The 20,716-nt window shown below is 29.8% G+C and overlaps 1 protein-coding gene across 1 annotated transcript; it reads left to right on the top strand.

Annotated features, from left to right (window-relative positions):
* Positions 1-15,692: 15,692 nt before the first annotated feature.
* On the top strand, positions 15,693-17,502 carry LOC120082857 (putative xyloglucan endotransglucosylase/hydrolase protein 32). The gene is made up of 4 exons (XM_039038201.2): positions 15,693-15,980; positions 16,207-16,307; positions 16,524-16,741; positions 16,836-17,502. Exons 1-4 carry the CDS (start codon positions 15,776-15,778, stop codon positions 17,200-17,202), a joined length of 891 nt encoding a protein of 296 aa, XP_038894129.1. The 5' UTR covers positions 15,693-15,775; the 3' UTR covers positions 17,203-17,502.
* Positions 17,503-20,716: the final 3,214 nt, after the last annotated feature.

The following is a 20,716-nucleotide window of genomic DNA, read 5'->3' on the forward strand; positions in this document are numbered from 1 at the left end:
GTGAAGTTTGTGAAAGGGAAGCATTCTACCAAGGAATTTTGGATTATGTTCATTTAGATTTGTGGGATCCTACAATGGTACCTTCTATGGGAGGTTCGAGATACTTTATGTCGATCATTGATGACTTTTCAAGGAAGGTATGGATGTATCCACTAAAACATAAGGATGAAGCTTTTGGAAAATTTCTTGAATGGAAAACACAGGTTGAGAACCAAACCAGCAGGAAGGTAAATTATCTGAGGACAGACAACAGTTTAGAATTTGTGAATAAAAAATTTGATAAATTTTGCAAATTTGAGGGAATTACGAGGCATTTCACTGTTACGTACACTCCACAGCAGAATGCTTTAGTTGAGAGGTTCAACAGAACAATTATGGAGTGTACAAGATGTCTCTTGACAAATGCTTCATTACCCTTGAAGTTTTGGGAGGTAGCTGCCCAAACAGCCTGTTATCTTATCAATAGGAGTCTGTCTTCTGCTTTAGGCCTAAAGACTCCTCAAGAGATATGGACAGGAAAAGCTCCAAGTTTGGATCATCTCAAAGTACTTGGATATTCATTTTATGCTCATGTTAAGGAAGGGAAGCTAAATAAGAGGGTACTGAAATGTATGTTTATTTGCTATCCTCAGGATGTTAAAGGATATAAACTTTGGTGCTTGGAAGAGGGCAGAAATAAATGTATTATCAGCAGAGATGTGATCTTTAATGAAACAGAGATGCCATTTTGTGTCAAAGAGCAGTAGAAACAACAGAAAGTTGATCAGGTTATACTATCAGCAGAGATAGTATTTGATGATTTGTACTAGACCTAACTTGGGATATGCTATGACTATGATAAGTAGGTTTATGTCAAATCCTTGGAAGGAGCATTGGAATGCAGTTAAATGGGTGCTTCGATATTTGAAAGGTAGTGCCAGTGTATCATTGTGTTTTAGCAGGGATTGTGATAAATCAGCACTGTTGGAAGACTTCACAGATGCAGATTACGCTAAAGACCTTGACAAAAGAAGGTCTCTATCAGGTCACATTTTTCGTTTGTTTGGTAATGTGGTCAGTTGGAAAGTTGCTCTATAGTCAGTTGTTGCTTTGTCTACTGCTGAGTTAGAGTATATTTCAGTGGGTGAAGCTGTGAAAAAGGTAGTGTGGTTGAAAAGGATAGTTGGTGAGTTGTTGTCATAGAAGTTCATTCCTATTGTCCGTTGTGATAGCCAAAGTGCTATTCATCTTGCGAAGAATCCATCTCATCATGAATGGTCTAAGCATATCGATGTCAAATTTCATTTTATCAGAGAAGTTGTGGCCCAGAAAGATGTTGAATTGATCAAGGTTCACACAGTTGAGAATTTTTCATATATCTTAACCAAGGTTCTTCCAGCCCATAGGTTTAAATCTGAACGATAGAGAAATTGGAGAATCAGCTTGGCACTTAAATATTTTTGTTATGAGGAAAATTTGTAGAAAATAGCAAGGTATTTAAGTGGGTTTTATTGGATTTTTGGTGAAATTAAAGGCCCAATGGAATTCTGGTAATTAGGGCAAATAACATTTTTGTAATTATATTCATCTTCTCCAATTAGGGCTGGTAATTTTTTAGACTCTTTGAGAAAAAGGGAAGCAGTCGTTTGGAACAAAAAATGAGAGGGGAGTAGCCGTTTTTGGAACAAGAAACGCAGTGGGTGTCCGACGGCGTGAGCATGGGTTTGTGTCCGATGGCGCGGGTACTCGTCATTCGCATGCTGTCGTCCGGAGTTGCAGCGGTTTCAGCGTGGGTTTGTGTTCAACGGCGTAGGTACTCGTCATTCGCAGGCTATCGTTCGGAGTTGCGGTGGTTTCAGCGTGGGTTCGCTGGTCAGTAAGCGTTGGTTCCGGTTCGGCGCGTGAGTTCGCTGCAGGTCTGTGTGTGGTGGTTCGTCGGTTAGAGGCGGGTAGTGCACGTTATTTGGGCTGTCTTTCCCAGCATGTTGTTCTCGGTTTTAGAGACGACATCGTGTGCGGATCTCTCGGTATCAGTGGGTATCAAATTACAGATTAGTGATTATTATTGATTATCTGTAATTGTAAATTCCTCATTGCTAATAATAAAATTAATTCAAGCTGGTTCTCAAAGTGAATGTAGACCAAACTGGTCGAACCACTATATATCTTGGTGTTCGTTCTTTACTGCTTTTGATTTATTCTGCTGATTGTTTGCGTTCTGTTTGGCCATCTAATTTAGGCTCAAAACTCTCACAAACAAATTTGAACAGGTGGATTAGATGACTGCCAAGGATAACTTCAGTCTAAATGAAGGAATGTCTATGAATTTGGGTTGGCCATTCACCAAATATTTGGAGCTGAAAGTGGCCTGGAGATTAAGGCTATGATGTGCTTGTCTATGAGAAAAGTTTTGAAGGAGTAGTCCACAAGACTATGGATAGATCTAAAGTTGTAAATAGCTGAAAGCAAAGGCAACCTACTGACCAAAGGCAACCTACTGACTGCAATACAGGTATGGCTCTGAGCTAGATGATAATGTGCTATTTGTAAGGTCCCAACTTTTGTCTCCAAACGTTTATAGGATTTCTATTCCAATAATAGATTTGAAACGTTTGGAAAAGGTCAAGGTTAATATTGCAACTTTTAAATGAACTGAGGTATTTTTGAAACAAAGACAAAGTTTAAGGGTGCTTTTCTTATAATATAATCAACAAAAAAGTAACCATACTACTACTCAGTCTAGTGAACGCCTGTATTAGATAGCCTTCTAATCAATTTCAACAGTTCTGACTTGTCATTTACAAAGAAGCCTAGTTGTTTTGGTTGTTCTACCATCAACTGAGATGATGTTAGAGTTAATGTCCTAAATTGAGTGTATCTTATCGTTTGTAAAGACAAATTATATATCTAATAAAATAAGAGGTATTTTATTAATGTTTAGGCTGCATTAAATCAATCCAAAAAACTAAGATCCAAAGTTATTTTACGAAACTTAAACATGTATATGGAGACATACAAGTGGATCACGTTTATGTGATAACCTAAACGATCTGTAGTAGATAGATAATGATCTGGTCTTGATCATTCATGTGGAGGCATGTGAGTGGGGGTATTCTATACAAAGAGTTTGTATGATATCGGAACGGGAAATGAATAGTCTCTCTATATAACACCGTTGCTAGAAGAGACTTACATTTCACTAGGATGTTCATAGGTGACTTGACCTTAATCTTGAGTGAGTTGTGAACTCCTGTCTATAAGAGCAATCCTTTGATTTGTATGGATAAGAGTGACCTTGTTAGTCGACTTAACAAACCTACCATTATGGGGACTTATCCGAGTAGGGAGCTGGGAACATAATTACACAAGATGAAATTCAATCATTTCCCAACCTTAGGGAAAGTAGATAAATTGCTCCATTCATAGCTGATTCTTGGTCTTAAACATTGAGGCCTCAACCTCTCACTGGCCTGAGAGGTGTTAGTTTATGATTGGACTATAAACTGTTTGTTCATTAGAGGGATCAGTGGTATTTAAAGAATTAGATGTAACTATAGGCGTAAAACGGTATTTTGACCCAACTATAGTTATGAGAAATTTATGAAGGGTCGACTCACTGTTGATTGGTTATATCTGTGGACACATAAATAAATCTACAGTGCGAAGACTGCATCTATCGGTCTTTAGTGAACTTATCAGTAGTTAATGAAAATTGATTAATTTAATTAAAGAGTTTAATTAATTAATCTTATATCATTGGAGCTCTAATTTGTAGGTCCATAAGGTCCCATTGTTAGCTAACTAAAGGATATATAAGATGAATGGTTTGAATTGTTCAAATCAATTGCATATTAATGAAATTAATATAATATGGTTAATTATAGATGTTATCTATGATTAAGAGAGAAAAATATTTGAATAAGATTCAAATAGTAAAGAGATGTATACATATAAATATGTCATAATTATATGTTGATTAATTTTATATTAAATATGATTTAATACAGTTGTTTAATTGATTAATTAATGGTTAATTAATTAATTAATTTTTTAGAAGTAGAGATAAATAAACATGTGATGTTTATTTATTAGTTATATCTATTAAATTGGATTTAATATATATGATTATTAATTATTGGACTAATTAATTAAATAAAATTTATTTAATTAAATTAGAACTAGAGTAGTAATAAGAAAAACTAGGAGAAGGGGGTCACCCCTCCTCTCTGTAAATAGGGTTTCATGGGCCATGTTTGTGACATAGTTAAATTGGGAATTCTGGATCCTAGTCTCTTATTACTTCTCTTAAAAATCTCTCTTTTTTTCTCTACTACTTCTTCTTCCTCTTCCAAGTCTTGGAGACCAAACATCCAATTTTTAGGATCGTAGAGAATAAAAAGATTTCACTTATGGTGGTGTTCCTTGATTATTGAAGAGACGTTCCGAAGAAGACGCAGAGGGAATCGTGAAGGATTTGGGAATCTACAAGGTTTAGCTCTTCCCTCTTTTCTTCTATTAAATGCATGCTATCTTGATTATTTATCCATTATGTTATTATTTTTATACCGTATTTTGTTTATGTAATATCAAAAACAAAATTGCAAGGCGATCCCTCACTTTTGTGTGGGATTCGATCCCTTCAGATGAAGTATTTGCTTTCTCTGTCTTCTATTCTTACAGCTTCACATCAATTACTTCTTTGTTTAACATGTTCATGTAGTTTATCATGATAAAAATAAACAAAAAACCACATCCGCTAAACAAGATGACTGTATACGCTCATAAATTTGTTCTTTACCCTTTATGCTATTATCAATGAGGTTCGTAATATGCTAATCATTCCATGTTGCAGGTGTTGTGAATTTGCTTCAGAATGCATTTTCTCAAATTTCTCCATTATATTAAGCGAAGAATCTGATGTCATAAATATGGGAATCATTAACGGGTAGGATATGTTCAAGTCATATGGTGGAAATAGTGATGAAGAGGATAAAGAGTTGGTTGATTTGGATTATCAACTCTATTTTCCTTTTGCAGAGAAAGAAATAGATATATTGAAGAACATCAGAGACATTTTGCATATGGAAATTACTATGAATGCGATATGTGATCCAAGATGCAAAGGTATGTGTCTGAATTGTAGTATAAATTTGAATACTGGAAGCTGTAACTGTAGTAACCAGGTTGTAAAGAAGAACAATTTTGATCCTCTAGGAAATCTGAAAAGGCAAATGCAGAAAAATTCAAAGACCGAATGCAAGACCATGTGCACTCTACTTGGTCAAGGTAGAATATATATGTAAGCTTCATGTGTCTAAATCATATGGAGTTGATTTAGATGGAAAATGTATTTTTATCTTGGTTTTGGAGTTAAATTATCATCAAATTCCTCTTTTGTGATTTATTGGAGATTTGTTAAAGCAATTAAAATTTTATTTTGTGCATGTACAGAGAAATATAATTGATTTGCACATACGTAAGCAGAAGATATATATATATATATATATATATATATATATATATATATTTCAATAACAATATGATGACAGACATTTAATATCAGACAATTATTGACAAAAAGTAGGTGACAAATCGATATTGAACATGATGTTCAATGTCGGTCGAAATCGACATTGAAGATGGAATTCAATGTTGGTCGAAAACTGACATTAAAATCTTGATTATCTATAATGTCGGTTTTAGACCAACATTAAAGACAATCGACATTGAAGACATTTTATAACACGATCTTCAATGTCGGTTTGCAACCGACATTGTACCCTTATAATGTCAGTTTTAAACCGACATTAAAGCCTAGTTTTGTAGTAGTGTGGGTTAATAGTTCATGTGTGTCTATTCTTAATTTGCTCTTTGTTATTTTACCGTTGTTTCTATCTTTACTAGGACATATTGTGTGACATATGTGTTTTGTGTGAAAAACTACAATTTAAAATTCAATTGATTAATTCAACGGTAGGATTATCAATGGTCAAATCATTAATCACAAGCTTTGCTTTGAGTTTTGAGAGATTCCAAAGTAGGGAATAGAAACAATACCTCTTTCTTCTCGCAAGACAATGACCTCTCTTTCTGAAGAAAACAAAAGTGAGCAATATTATACTACCCAATTGAGAATGATAGGTGTCAAGTTTTTAAATGACAATGATGTATCTTATAACATCAAATTTTGAATTTTGAGACTTCTCTCCTAACCCCACATTTCTCCTATTGTTTTCCCAACAAAATATTTTTGTACAGTAGAATGATACATATAGTGGTAACACAAGACCCATAGGTAGATAATCAACCATTAACTTAAAGAATAATTTAACTGGTCAAATTTAGTAATATTTTTTTTTATAAAAAATGTAGGTTCAACATTTTAACATTTTTATTGAAGCTAAAAAAAATAACAAAGAATGAAACAAAATATTAATTTTAATGAAAGAAAAAATAAGTATATTAACATTTGATTCAGGTAAACTTAACTCAATCATATTGGTATACATACAATTTTTAAAGATCAAAGGTTCAACTATCACCTGATTATACTGAAAAGAAAAAAATACAATAGTATAGTTGGCTCCACTCTCATTAATACTCAACCACAATTCAATAAAAATATTATGTGGGGTCCATCTTCTCATTTATTTTAGTGGAAAGGACATTATGGTACTTCCAAAAACTTCTCTCTAAATGGTATGTTAAATCATCTAGGTGAATTTAATACAATGCATTAATAAGTTCCCAAAAATTTGAGATAAATTAATATTCAGGATCTTCAACTCTAACACTATGTTTTAATAAATAAGATACCTATTTATATTATCTAACGCTAGAGGAAATGATTAATGCACAAAAACTTTTGTTTAACCCTTGAAAATGAAGGGAGGTAAACCTGAACCACACATATAAAAAGGTATGATGAAAGAGAATCTCCTATAACAAAGTAAGTGAGTAGATACAAGTATAACTTAATATATAAGTTGAAAAAAACCCCCAGTTTTCAATTACTATCTTTGACACAACGTGAAAAGTATAATTGAATCTCAAAATTCGAGATTGATCGTGCTTTATTTTAGTTTAACTATGCTCATTTTAGCTCTAAATTCTCGATTTTATATGTGATAATTTTATATATAAAAATTTGCCAACATGAGCAATAACTCAACTAGTATGAAGTATGTACTTTCACCTTAAGGTTAGAAGTTCAAATCTCCTATACGCTACATATATATTGTGTTGAACTAAAACAACAATGTTTACGAAAATTTAAAAGTTCTCACAACTAATCCTAGATCTATTGGACACAAATTCAAACGTTCCAAGATATATAATAGGAAAATTTTCACAGATAGTAAAAATGTCAAACTATTTACAGAAATAGCAAAACAATACTGATAGACAATGATAAACTTCTATCAGCATCAAGTCTATCACTGATAGACATTGATAAACTCCTATTATCCTTTATCATTGATAACTTCTATCAGTTTCTATCACCGATAAACACTGATAGACTTCTATCAGCCTCTATTAGTCTCTATATCAAAGAAGATTAAAAATTTACTATTTTATATAAATAATTTCCCTTATTTTTCTATTTTTAAAAATCCTCCTATATAATAAGTAAAACAAATGCTATTTCTTTCATTTTTATTTACTAGAAATCTAAATGAGTTGGAATAAAAATGAAATCAATTGGTATCGAAATATGTTGATGTGATTCACTTCAAGAATTAGAGAACAAATTCAAACCTAAATTATTGATGATGTTTTATCTCTTGGAATAATATAGTGAATTAAAATTGTCCTTGAAAGTATAGTTTAGCTAAATGATTCCAAAAAAGAAAATTTAATAATAAACTATATTATATGTCTATTTCCAAATGAAAGATGCCACTAAACATGTCACGTTTGAGATAAGTTGATGAAATTTCAAAATAAACACACAATATTTCAACGAGAATAAATGATGTTAGGAAAATATTTTATTTTGTTAATTTGTTGATTATACCAAATGGTTTGAAAGATATATTTTGGTGCTGTTTTTGATAATACGTTCAAATTAAAATAATATAATAACTGTACGAAAAAAAGTGATGAACGAATTAAACAAATATCAAATAGATAATCCACTTATTTAAATTGTATAGTTAATTAATGAACCAATTAATTTAATGAGTTGGTGAAATAATTTTAATGATTAAATACTTAAAAAAATTAAATAGCTTAATATAAATAATCTCCTACATTAGATCATTTGTACTATTTATTCTATTAATTCTTTAGTTTATTAATCAAAACCCATTTAATTTTATATGTATCGTTTAACTTATATAACGTTTCGATAAAAACCCTAATAGAAAATGGACATTTCTATAGCAACTCAATTGAAAAACTCTGTATATTCATAATTATTAAGACTTTTCAATTTTTAACAATTCTTCACCTCTTTCTTAAGTAAAGAAATTGAATTTTTAACCCAAATTTAAAAATAAAAGCATATTTTTAAATATATATATATATATATATATATTTTATATTTTCAAATTTGGGTTTTGTTTGTTTAAAATATCTATAAAAAATAGATAATTAAACAAAAAATTTAGAGGTTTAATTTTCAAAAACTAATAACTAAAAACCAAATAGTTATCAAATGAGACAAAACTATATTAGACTGTACGGTTCTTTTCTTTTACAGTGAACTAAAATTGTCTTAAAGTATAGGGTAATTGCAATTGGTAGCATTTTTAGGAGTAATAACCAAGTATATAACATCATTTAAAAAAAATTGCAAATATAGTCAACTCTATCAGCAATAGACTTCTATCGTTGATAGACTCTTACAAGTGATGGTCTATCACTGATAAGTGATATGGTCTATCACTAATAGATTTCTACCAATAATATGATCTATCACTGATAGATTATTTAAATTTGATCATATTTATAATTTTTTTTTGTTATTACTATGGTTCTAATGTCTATATTTACAACGTCCCTAAAGTATATGGAATATACTTTATGAAACAAAATTGTTTTAGAGTCTATAGGAAAATATATATAATAATGGTACGATAATGTGGGTCACATTATAGGCCTCCAATTGATAAAAACAATTTGATTTTTATTTAATATATCAACAATATTCATCTTGTCTAGTCGATGTGAGGGTCTGGTCACAATATGGTGATACAAATAAAGTTTGATAGAGAAAAATACATTAGTGAGAAAAAAAGAAGTTTATTAGCATGTGACAACTACATATAGATAGAGTATTAATTCTATCTACATATTGGCATTTCTATACATTCATGAATTGCCACCAATATATGATCAATGTGAATCGACATTTCTAATCGACATTTCTATTAGATTATAGTCGAAATCTTTAAAATCTAACAAAAATATCAACCAAATTTCACTGACGTGAATGTCATATTAATAATAAAAAAGTTTATAATGTATCTAATTAAAGAGGGTGATATGTTCATTCGTTAAATTAAATATTTTTTAATATATATTTCTAAAAATTAAAAAAAATCCACTAAAATCAATGTCTTAGCAATATTTTCATTCAATCATTTCTATAAAATATAGTTGAGAACAGAAAGAAAGCTTTCGAATTATTTTTCAAAATTAAAAGTAAAAATCAAAATAGCCATCCAATGAAATAAAATCCAATTTAAGTTTAATGATAAATTTGGTCCCTATGATTCGAAGAAACTTAGAATATAGTCTCTATAAAAAGTTAGAATTTAGTCTTTATGACTTGATAAAATCTCATAAATAGTTTACTATGATTTGGTAGATAGTTCCAACCATAAATTTTATCAAAATATAGAGACTAAATTGTAATAGAAGATTAAATTTTAACTTTTATCAAATTTGTAAGTTAAAAGTTGACAAATCAACTCTTAACAGATAATGCATTTCTTGTTCAAAAGCAATAAAAAGGCTTGCTTTTTGACAAGAAAGTTGTCTTTAAATTAAACACATGTAAAATACTTTTAAACTATTTTTTTTTTAATTTTATCATTATAATTATTGGAACAATAATTAAGTGCAGTCTAGGTTGTACCTTTTTTTCATACTCTCTCTTTTCCTACACATAAAAACATCTTTTTAATCAATTTTTTAAAATAAAAAAAATTGAAGTGTCAATTTTTTATCGAGTGTAACCCAAATACATCTAAATATTTTCCTAGTTATTGACTCTAAAGAAATCTAAAAGTCTTAATACTTAAGATGTGTACTTTGGACTAGCAAAATACCTTAAACTATTCCACCAAGTTCTATAGTTGTTTTCTTCAAAAGGACCAAAAGGAGAAAAAAAAATATGCATCTTTATTGTAAAGTCATATTTAGAATAATATAAACTCAAATGTCTTAAATTTAATAGGACTAAAAAATACATTGAATCATATTGAAACATGACCCATCTTCTTTGTATGGACAATAGTAATATAGAATATTAAGTGTAATCGTATTTATAAATATTAATAACTTATATAATTTTTCTCTTCGAGAAATACATGAAAGAAAAATTAAGTAGAGAAAATTGGTCGTCTAAATGTGTGAGAACACAACGATGCATTTGATTTTAATATTGATATTTTCTTTCTATCTATTCTCTTCATATTTTAATATTGATTTTAATATTGACATTTCTATCTATACATTTATGTCCCGTTTGATAATCATTTAAGACCTGTTTGATAACTATTTAATTTTTTGTTTTTGTTTTTTAAAATTAAGTATATTTCATTCACTTTTTTTTTTTTTTTTTTTGACAACTTTTCATCTTTCTCAATTGCAATGTTCAAATTCTTATTTAAATTTTAAAAATAATAACAATTTTTTGAAAGCTACTTTTTTTAGTTTTCAAAATTTGACTTGGTTCTTTAAACCATCCGTGAAAGTTAGATAATAAAGGAAGAAAATTGGATGTGAAAGTAGTGTTTATAGGCTTAATTTTCAATAACAAAAAACAAAATAGTTACCAAACGAGGCCTTAGTTTTTCGTTTTTGATTTTTTATTTTAAAATTAAGCCTATTTCATTCACGTTTCTTACCAAGATTTGTATCTTTCTTAAGTACAATGGTTGAATTTTTAGTCATCAAATTCCAAAAACAAAAACAACTCTTTGAACGTTACTTTTTTTAGTTCTCAAAATTTGGCTTAGTTTTTGAAATCATTGGTGAAAAGTAGTTAACAAGAAATTTGGAGGTAGAAATAGTATCCATAGACTTAATTTTCAAAAACAAAAATAAAAAATAAAATGACATCGTTTGATCATCATTTGATTTTTGAAAATTAAGTGTACAATCCTACTTCTATCCATTGATTTCTAAATTATATTGGCTACATTTTAGGAGTGACATTTTATTTAAAAAAATCAATTCATATTTTGGAAACTAAAAAATAATAGTTTTAAAAAATTGGCTAAGATTTCTATTGTTCACATCATGAATAAGATAATGAGAGAAAACAAGTACTGAAAATACAAAGCGAAAAGTTCAATAATTACCAAACGAGACTTAAATTTTTTGTTTTGAACCATATGTTTCTGGATCATCTACCAAAAAGTAACCTATTAATCATTTTTCAAAAGATTAATAATGTTAGAGATGCAAAATAAAACTATTATACATAAGTAATGACCACAAATTAAAGCTAGCTACACATTTTCAATCAAACTAAAGCCAAAATAAAGTAATTTTAAGGACAAAGGGAGGGAATATCACACTAAACTCTTAAAATATAGAAAGACCAATTATTCCTATTAGCAAAATATTATTTATTATGTTTACTAATATAGACCCTCTCAACTCTTAATACATCCATTAATTAAAAAAAAAAAAATCTATATTTTCCCACAAACTAAACCACCCTAAAGTCCCCAAAACTTCCAATTTTCACACATACCAAATGAATAATGTAGAGATGAAAAAAATAAGTGAAATTCTAAATTATCGATTGACCCAAAAGCAAATGTGATTTGAATACAGAACCTTTCTAGATTCTTTGTTTTGATATTATCTTAAATCACCAATTGACCCAAAAATTTAAGTTGATTGATAAAGATAAATTTAATTATATATCAACTAATATGACTTAGAAACGAATACAACATTTGAATATTTTTTATGGGAAAAAAATTAATGTAAGGGAAAAAAAGAGTAACATACTATTAACAAAATACAAGAAAAATTTTCCAATTAAAAGAGTCTAAGTCGTATAAACATTAAAGGGAAGTGGGTCCTTAAAGATATATTAATTCCACTTGGATCTCTATAATCATTTACTTCTTTGGCTGGCTGTCGATCAATCGACTTTCTTCATCCAAATCTATCCGACTTGTCGGCCAAACAGGCCCAACCTCGGCCGCCCAATCTTCAACCACATCAATATTATTATTATTTTCCTTATGGTCTACAAAAATGGCTTTTTTCCTGCATGAAATATATGAAAAATGCGACTTGTCAAAGCCCTTAATTTATATTATCATTTTTTTTCTCTCATGCAAAGTACTTTTCCAGATGATTAGTAAAGTACTTTTTAATGTAGTCTTATTAATAATTAAGATTCTTTTATGAATAAGGCTTTGAAACAGTGTTTTTGAAAATATGATCAATTCATATCATATCATGTCAAAGTTTTATAATCAAATTACTATACTTTAAACTGTTTCCATGAAAAGACCACCTATGTTTGCATTAGGATTTTGGTTGTGTTATATCAAAGATTTTTATTTCCTAGATTGAAGGAGATGCTTTATTATGTGAGATGAATATATCGAACAAAGGTCGAAATCGTCGTTATAACATGTCAATTAAATTATCATAAAAGTGAACTGTCCAAACATTAGTTTAAACAAATTTGGTTGTTGTTATTTGATGATTGACATAAATCATCATTGGTTTTCACACCATTTTTAGGAATAAGAAAAATAATTTAAATTAGAAAAAAAAAACTTACGTTGATGAGCGTATTTGATATAAAAAAAACTTAGCTAATTAATGCGTATTTGATATCAAATGTCAAAATATTAATTAGAATCGATTATTGAACTGATAAAAAAGATCTGAGTTATGACATGAATAAAATTTATGAAAGAAAATTAGAAGGTAAAATAAATGATTGCTTCCTAGCCCTAGCTAGGTTTACATGGTGGAATGAGACCTTTTCAATAGCTTACTCCATTTTCAATTAGAAACTACTATTGACTTTTAAGTAAGTATGTTGTGGTCCAGTTAAAAGGATATAGATTACAGTATCCAAGGATGTAGATTGCCAATCATTATTACCAAATTCACTTCAAACTATATTAAATATAGCCGGAACAATAATTTGGCCGACAGTTCTTCACAATTTTCCATCATGTTTTTTTTTTTTTTAATTACAGCAATCGAAGGGATGGAATCGAATCTCCAACTAAAAATGAGACATGATAATTACTGTTGAGTTAAATTTATTTCCATAATTTTCATTATATATTTAACTTAGTTATCTTAACAAATGAAACGGATAGAATTTTTTGAAGAACATCTCAAATTCCACAATATAGACGTGTCTAATTTCAATATTGTGCATCTAACAATTACGAGAGTTTGTAAATATTACTTTGGTCTTCTACTTTTTGACTTTGGTTTATCTTAATATCTCTACTTTTAAAATGTTATTTTGGTCATTTCACTTTTAACTTTGATTTATTTTGGCCCCTATACCTTTAAAATATTTAGAATTCAGTCTCTGTCCTTTTAAAAAGTTACCATCTTAGTTCATTCATTTTTAAGTTTATTTGATTTTTATAAGCGACTAAAATGATCACTTTTTAAAATTAAGTATATGGTCAAAAATGAACATTTAGAAAGATAACTAAAATAAATCAAAATCAAAAGTACAGGGACCAAAGTGAACATTTTGAAAACACAATGATCAAAATGAACCAAATCAAAAGTTCATGAACTAAAGTATTATTTAAACCCAAGTTAAATAAGTTAATAAAAGTAAGGATTAAAAAATCGATGAGAATTTCCATATCGAGATTTATATTTTACTAGATATATCGATGGATATATTGATAAAATACCGATATTCACTAATATTCCTATAAATTGAACCATTTATAAAAGTTAATTATTTAACTTAATAATTAGTGTTTTTTTCACAATCTTATTATTAGTATTTATATGGTTAAATTATAAATTTGGCCCCTATGGTTTGAACAAAAATTAGAATTTGATCCTATGGGTTTAAAAGTTAGAATTTAGTACTTTGTGGTTTGATAAAATCTCATAAATATTCTATATGGGTTTGATAAAATCATCACAAATAGTCTCTACCTATGAAGCACAGATACAGATATGGCTACACAATACGGATACGATCGGATACGACGATTCGTCAATTTCTAAAAAACTAAGATACGGATACGTCTAAGGATGCATCATTTTTTTAATATTTTTAATATATATATTTGTAAAAAACGAAGATACTGATACGTTGAAGATACATTTTCTTTTTCTTTAAAAAAATCTAGAATATAGATAAATTTAGTATACAAGTTAATAACAATAGCACAAAATAGAAAACAAATACTGAAATACAATATAAAAAAAGAAACATATAAGTTGTTGAAGTACAATAGTTAATAAAATTTAATAGAACAACGACTCATATTGCAAAGAAGAAGAAGAAGAAGATTAGAGGGAGAAGTATGAAAATAAACGAAGAACTTCTTTATTGAGTTGTTGAAGATATCCAAATGGTTCATATTTTGGTGGATTTTATGGGGATTCAAATGTGTAGATGGAGATTGGATGATTCTAGTCTAGGGTTTAGTCCGTTATTTTTTTTTTCTTTTAGTTTTGGACTCGAGTAGTGTGTTTTTTTAAATAAGTTGCCTAGTTTTAGATTGGGAAAAATTAGATGAGTTGCTTGTCTTTTTTTCTTTAAAAAAAAAAGGTTCGTATCGAAATAGATACGTCAAATTGCATATTAGATCGTATCTGAAAAGTATCGGTATCCTATACGTGTCTGATACGGATTCTTTGCCTCACATGAAGTATTTGTGCTTTATAGGTCTCTACCATAGGGACGACTATTTATGAGAGCTTTATCAAATCTTAAGGACTAAATTAATTCTAGTTATAAACCATACGAACTAAATTCTAACTTTCTCCAAACTATTTTATACAAGTGTTAATATGAGATATCAAAAATATTTATTAAACCTTAATATTGACTTGACATATCATACATATATTTTAATTGCTAAACAAAAGTAAATTTTTGTTTTTTGAAAACAAAATCTGAAAATTTCTGCAAAACAACATGGCAACAGCAAAGGTGTTCCATATCTTTGAGTTAACCCACTGTCCTTATGTCTTCTCATGTTTTTTTTCCCCCCCTCTCTCTCTTATATTACCTTTTCCAACTGAACAAGTTTTCAGTTAATAAACAGAAAACCAAATTTCCACATTTAAAAATGCAAACCCCATCATAAAGTTTTTGGACTTTTATTTGTTAATTTTCCTACATAAATTAATATTTATTTTATAACCCCAAATTTTGTAATAATAATAATAATTTGTCTCTCCCCAAGTCCATTTTCCAACTTCCCCATCAACCAAAGTTTTATCATGTTTTAATTTCTCTTTTGTGGGTCCTCTAATCTTTCTATTTATACCAAATCCATTCCTTCACCTTTTTCATACAATTCCACAAAATAACAAAACTTTTCTCTCCTTCAACATTCCTCACACTTCCTCTGATCTCTTCAAAAAAATGGCTCATTCTTATTTTCTCATTCTTCTCTCTCTCTTTTTCTTCTTCTCTTTCACCTCTTCCCAAAATCCTCCCTCCCCTGGCTATTTTCCAAGCAACCAAGTTCAATCCATTGGCTTTGATCAAGGTTTTCGTAATCGATGGGGCTCTCAACACCAAAAAGTCGACCAAGGAACTTTAACTATCTGGCTCGACAGTTCCTCAGGTATATATACGGTAACCTATCAGATTAAGTTTTTAAGTTCACTCGTACTTTAACATGGTATTAAAGTACGAAGTTTTGTGTCTATTTTTTTTTCCTCTAATTAGAGTTCATTAGATAATATTTAAGAATGATACATAATTTATAGTTAGTAACTTAATTGAGTGGAAATTTTAACTTTTTTTTTTTTTTGTTTTGTTTTGATTTGATTTTTTTTGTTCTTAAACAGGCAGTGGATTCAAGTCCCTCCATAGATATCAATCAGGCTACTTTGGAGCTGCCATTAAGCTTCATCCTGGCTACACTGCAGGAGTTATCACATCTTTTTATGTAAGTGTTGTTCTATGATAATGTTTTTTTCTTAATTTCTTTTAACTTAATAGGTAATTTAACATAGTATGAGAGGACGGAATCTTGTTCGAAGTTACTTGTTGGATATGAATAAATAATTAAATTTTCTATAATCTAATGTTAGCTTGAAGTTATGAGAGATTAATGGTACTTTAATTTATGCACTTCTTATCATTTTTCTTTTTGGATTTGTAGCTTTCGAACAACGAAGATTACCCAGGAAATCACGATGAGATTGACATTGAGTTTCTTGGAACAACGTTCGACAAACCATATATTCTACAAACAAATGTGTTTATGAGAGGGAGTGGAGATGGAAATATCATAGGGAGGGAAATGAGGTTCCATCTTTGGTTTGACCCAACTCAAGATTTCCACAATTACGCCATTTTATGGACTCCAGAAGAAATCATGTACGTTCAAAGCTAACATAGTTAAAAAAAAAAAATTACATATTTGGTCCCTGTACTTTCAAACCGTCTATAAATTTTATCCATATGACTGCAGATTCTTGGTAGACGACGTGCCAATTAGGAGGTACGAGAGGAAGAGTGACGCGACATTTCCAGTGAAGCCAATGTGGGTGTACGGATCGATATGGGACGCATCATCATGGGCGACAGAGGATGGAAAATATAAGGCTGATTACAAATACCAACCGTTTATCGGAAGATATAACAACTTCAAGCTCGGCGGGTGTGCGACAGATGGGGCAGCATCATGTCGTCCGCTCAACAGTGGGCCGAGCGGGGGCGGGCGCGGCGGGTTGAGCCAGCAGCAAGAGAAGGCCATGGAGTGGGTGCAAAGCAATTACTTGGTGTACAACTATTGTCATGATCCAAGAAGAGATCACACCCTAACTCCTGAGTGTTGATCCAAAAAGTCTACTTTTTTTTTTTCTCCTTTTGGGATTGAAAAATTGAATATAATACTTGGGTGTTTGTTGTTAGGAGTGAAGTGATCAATGATTAAGAAAATTATGTTTTTTTTTTTCTTTTTTTTTTTATAAAGAAAAAAAGTTGGGAGATTTGAGAGAGGTCAAGGAAAAAAAAAGTTGTGTTAGGCCCTCCAAGTCTTTCAAAGGATTGTATTTGCATTGGCCATTTCCCTTTTTCTTTTGTTTTGTCTTGTTTTCTTACCATCAATGGAATAAATGAAATCATCTCTTGGGTCCCATGGATTCTGTCAAGATGCCATTTCTATGAAACAGTTTTTTTGTCGCTGTCTCTTCACATAAAATAAATGATTAAATAGAAATACGGTCTGTAAAAAGTTAAAATGTAGTCATTATAATATTAAAAATTAGAATTTAGTCCTTATAATTTGATAAATCTTTGTAAATAGTTCTTGTAGTTTGATAAAATTCTCGTAAATAGTCTAGAGAATTTTATCAAACATTTTGGATTAGATTCAAATTTTCTCCCATCTATAAAGACTGAATTTTCAATTTAACCAAAATAAAGTTATTTTGTTACATTTTTTAAAAAACAATTTTTGTTGTAAAAAAAAAAGAACAAATTATATAATTAGGGACAAAAACATAACCTACTGGCACCTTAATAGGCTATATCTATGAAGAGAACCATATTTCACTTTTGTCACTTTTCATGTAATGATTGGGACACTAAAAAGGGTTAATGCTTGTGGGCTTGTGTTTATATTCCTAGCTGGTAATCCAATGTTTCCTATTATTAGAAAAATTAAGAATAATTATATGGTTTACTGGAATACTAGAAGCTACAATTTTATTCATTAAAATGCCATGAATATGTTATCTGAAGTTCTAAACAATCACACATAAAAATTTTAATATTATCTGTTATTTGATGCTTCATATCTCTTGAATATGAAAATTACTATTCAGCTTCAATTTTGTGCTTTATTTTGAGTCATTTCTATTTTCGACTTAAAAAGAATGCTATAGAAATTTTCTAATTCTTACTTGCATAAATATCAATGTATTTTATACTCTATTACTTCTTAAGATAATAAAACAGTGTCTCTCCCTATTCATAACTGTAGTTAACACATCATTAATAATTTGATAACTACGTAAATCAGTGTATCGATTTTTTATTTAATTCCTTGATCGTGAATTGTTCTTGTCGTGATTGGTTGAGAGGTGGGGTTGGTAGGTTTAGTTTAAAAGATTGTTTCTACGTTTGCAAGGCAAAAACAGAGGACACTCGTGAGCCTAAATTGTCTTTGGCTTATGGTGCAATGCAATTCAACTGTCCACTCGTGAACTAAAAACAGGACCACAATTGCTCTACTTCCCCTTACTTATGAGTAAACTTTTCAATATACATGGAAGAAAACTAGTTAGAAACAAAATTGACCTCTAAACTTGTTACGAATTGAAAGCTAACCAGTCGGTAATGTAGGAAGAAATTTCGCTTTGAAAATATTGTTTTAATTCCAAACGATATAACTTTAGTTCGATTAAAACTATTAAAACATCTCTTTTATAGGTCATAGGTTTAAATCTCTTCTCTTTATATATATAGAAGTTCATATTCATTCCAAAATATCAATTCGAATAGTTTGTTAGTCTTAAAAAAAATATATTTCTCGTTTTAATGTTGTTACCAACTTAATAAATGGAAGAAAAAAAATCAATTTTTACTCTTAAACATTGAATTTAATTTGATCAGTACCATTGAAAGTTTAAAGTTAATTCTTTGATATATTTTTAGTTTAAAATATTTAATGTATTCTTCGGTTTAATTTTCTATCAAGTCAAGGAATATATATGTAAATTCGGACATCTGATCTCATTGAAAAAAATGCATGTTACTTATCGTTCAACCGTGTTCACTTTGATCGACTTTTTATTTATTTTTTTTTTATATATTTATTATATTCAAATGTCAAAAATCTAGTCCAAGGCTAGTGGCACCTGCTTATTGACTAATTAGCCCTCTCCTAATTTGTTAACAAATTCTCATCTTTAGGCATCCACTTTCCACCTTTCACACACAACAATGCTAAGAAAATATTTTTTTATATTTTTAAATTTGGACTAAGAATATAATATGGGTGTGTGAATGATGAGTAATATTCCAAGGGCAATGGGGCATGGTCCACTACTAGCACATGCCACATCTCTCTGTTTTTCTACCTTTCATCCTCACATGTGTTCATTCATGGCAGCTTGCATTTGCCAAAAGGAAAATTTAATTCTACCCATTTCTCAATTTTTTTCCCATTAGGGTAGTGAAACTTGGCAAGTCAATATTTTGGAGAGATGAGAGGCTCATAGAAGGATTTTAAAATGTGTCAAATCTACAACATGCACTAGAGATAAAAAGATTAATGCCTTTTCATATAATACTAGGGTAACTTGAACTTTTTGGTTAGGGATGTATGAATAATTCTAGTATAATGTGTGACATTTAGTACATTATTACCATTAGCTATGTGCTATGGTTCTTATACTTTGTGAAATTCCTTCTTTCTTTTCTTTCAATAATGAGGGTGGAGAGTAAGTTTATTGGGTTAAATCATATATATCTTTGACTTAAAAGGGTAGAAGTTTTAATTTTTAATTCATATTGTTCGTCTCAAAATAATAGTAATAATGAAGATTCTATTTTTTTTTTTTTTTTTTAGAGATAAGAGTATGTATAAACGATTTTGAATGATAGAATTTATTACAATCACTCACAAGTGAAAGGGAAGAAAAATCAACACTTTTAACTAAATATCAACAAACCTTCATTCTAGTCCTGAGAAGTTAGCTAATTGATGTGAAGAGAGACTTGTCGATGGTCTCCAATCAATGAAATATAATTTATAGAATATCAATCTAGGACAACTAAAATCGAGTAGTATTAGCAGAAGACCAAGTCTATCCATAGGAGGCTGGGGATAGTTCCTCACAAAAATTTTTGAGCTAAAGCAATAATGGCGGGGGTTTGGTATGGAGAGAAAATAAAATGGTAGAAAAATAAATGCATGAATGTAAATCTTGAACCCTAGTTTCTCTACTTAAAGTGTGATAATTAACGTGTTAATCAAGATTAAGAAAAAGTAAATAATATGTTTGTTGGGAAAAGCTTGATGAGGGAAAAGAAGAAAAATGTTAAAAGTATGGAGACCATTAACAAGGGAAAAAATGGCTAAGTGTGAAAGGTAAAATAGCCATGTGTTGAAGGTTGTTAAAGTGTGTGGCAATCATGCTCCTAAGAGGTTAGTTGAGCGTTTGGTGGGAATGTAACATGGAGAAAATAGTTAAGTATTGACCGAGTGAGATGCCATGTATTGGCCAAAGCCCATGAGAGGTTAAATGGGCCCTTGTGCATGAGAGGGCATGAAAGCCTAAGGCGTTGATGAGCATGGGTGCTGGACAAGTGAGGTAAGGCGATGATAAGTTGAGGTTGCATCGA

The sequence above is a fragment of the Benincasa hispida genome, chromosome 8 (assembly GCF_027475165.1).
Source record: "Benincasa hispida cultivar pf3 chromosome 8, pf3_genome.v1.1, whole genome shotgun sequence".
NCBI classification, from domain to species: Eukaryota; Viridiplantae; Streptophyta; class Magnoliopsida; order Cucurbitales; family Cucurbitaceae; genus Benincasa; species Benincasa hispida.

Coding starts and splice junctions, on each gene's coding strand:
- LOC120082857 (XM_039038201.2), top strand. CDS start 15,776: ATGGCTCATTCTTATTTTCTCATTCTTCTCTCTCTCTTTTTCTTCTTC. Junction 15,981..16,206: donor CTGGCTCGACAGTTCCTCAG/GTATATATACGG, acceptor GTTCTTAAACAG/GCAGTGGATTCAAGTCCCTC. Junction 16,742..16,835: donor TGGACTCCAGAAGAAATCAT/GTACGTTCAAAG, acceptor ATATGACTGCAG/ATTCTTGGTAGACGACGTGC.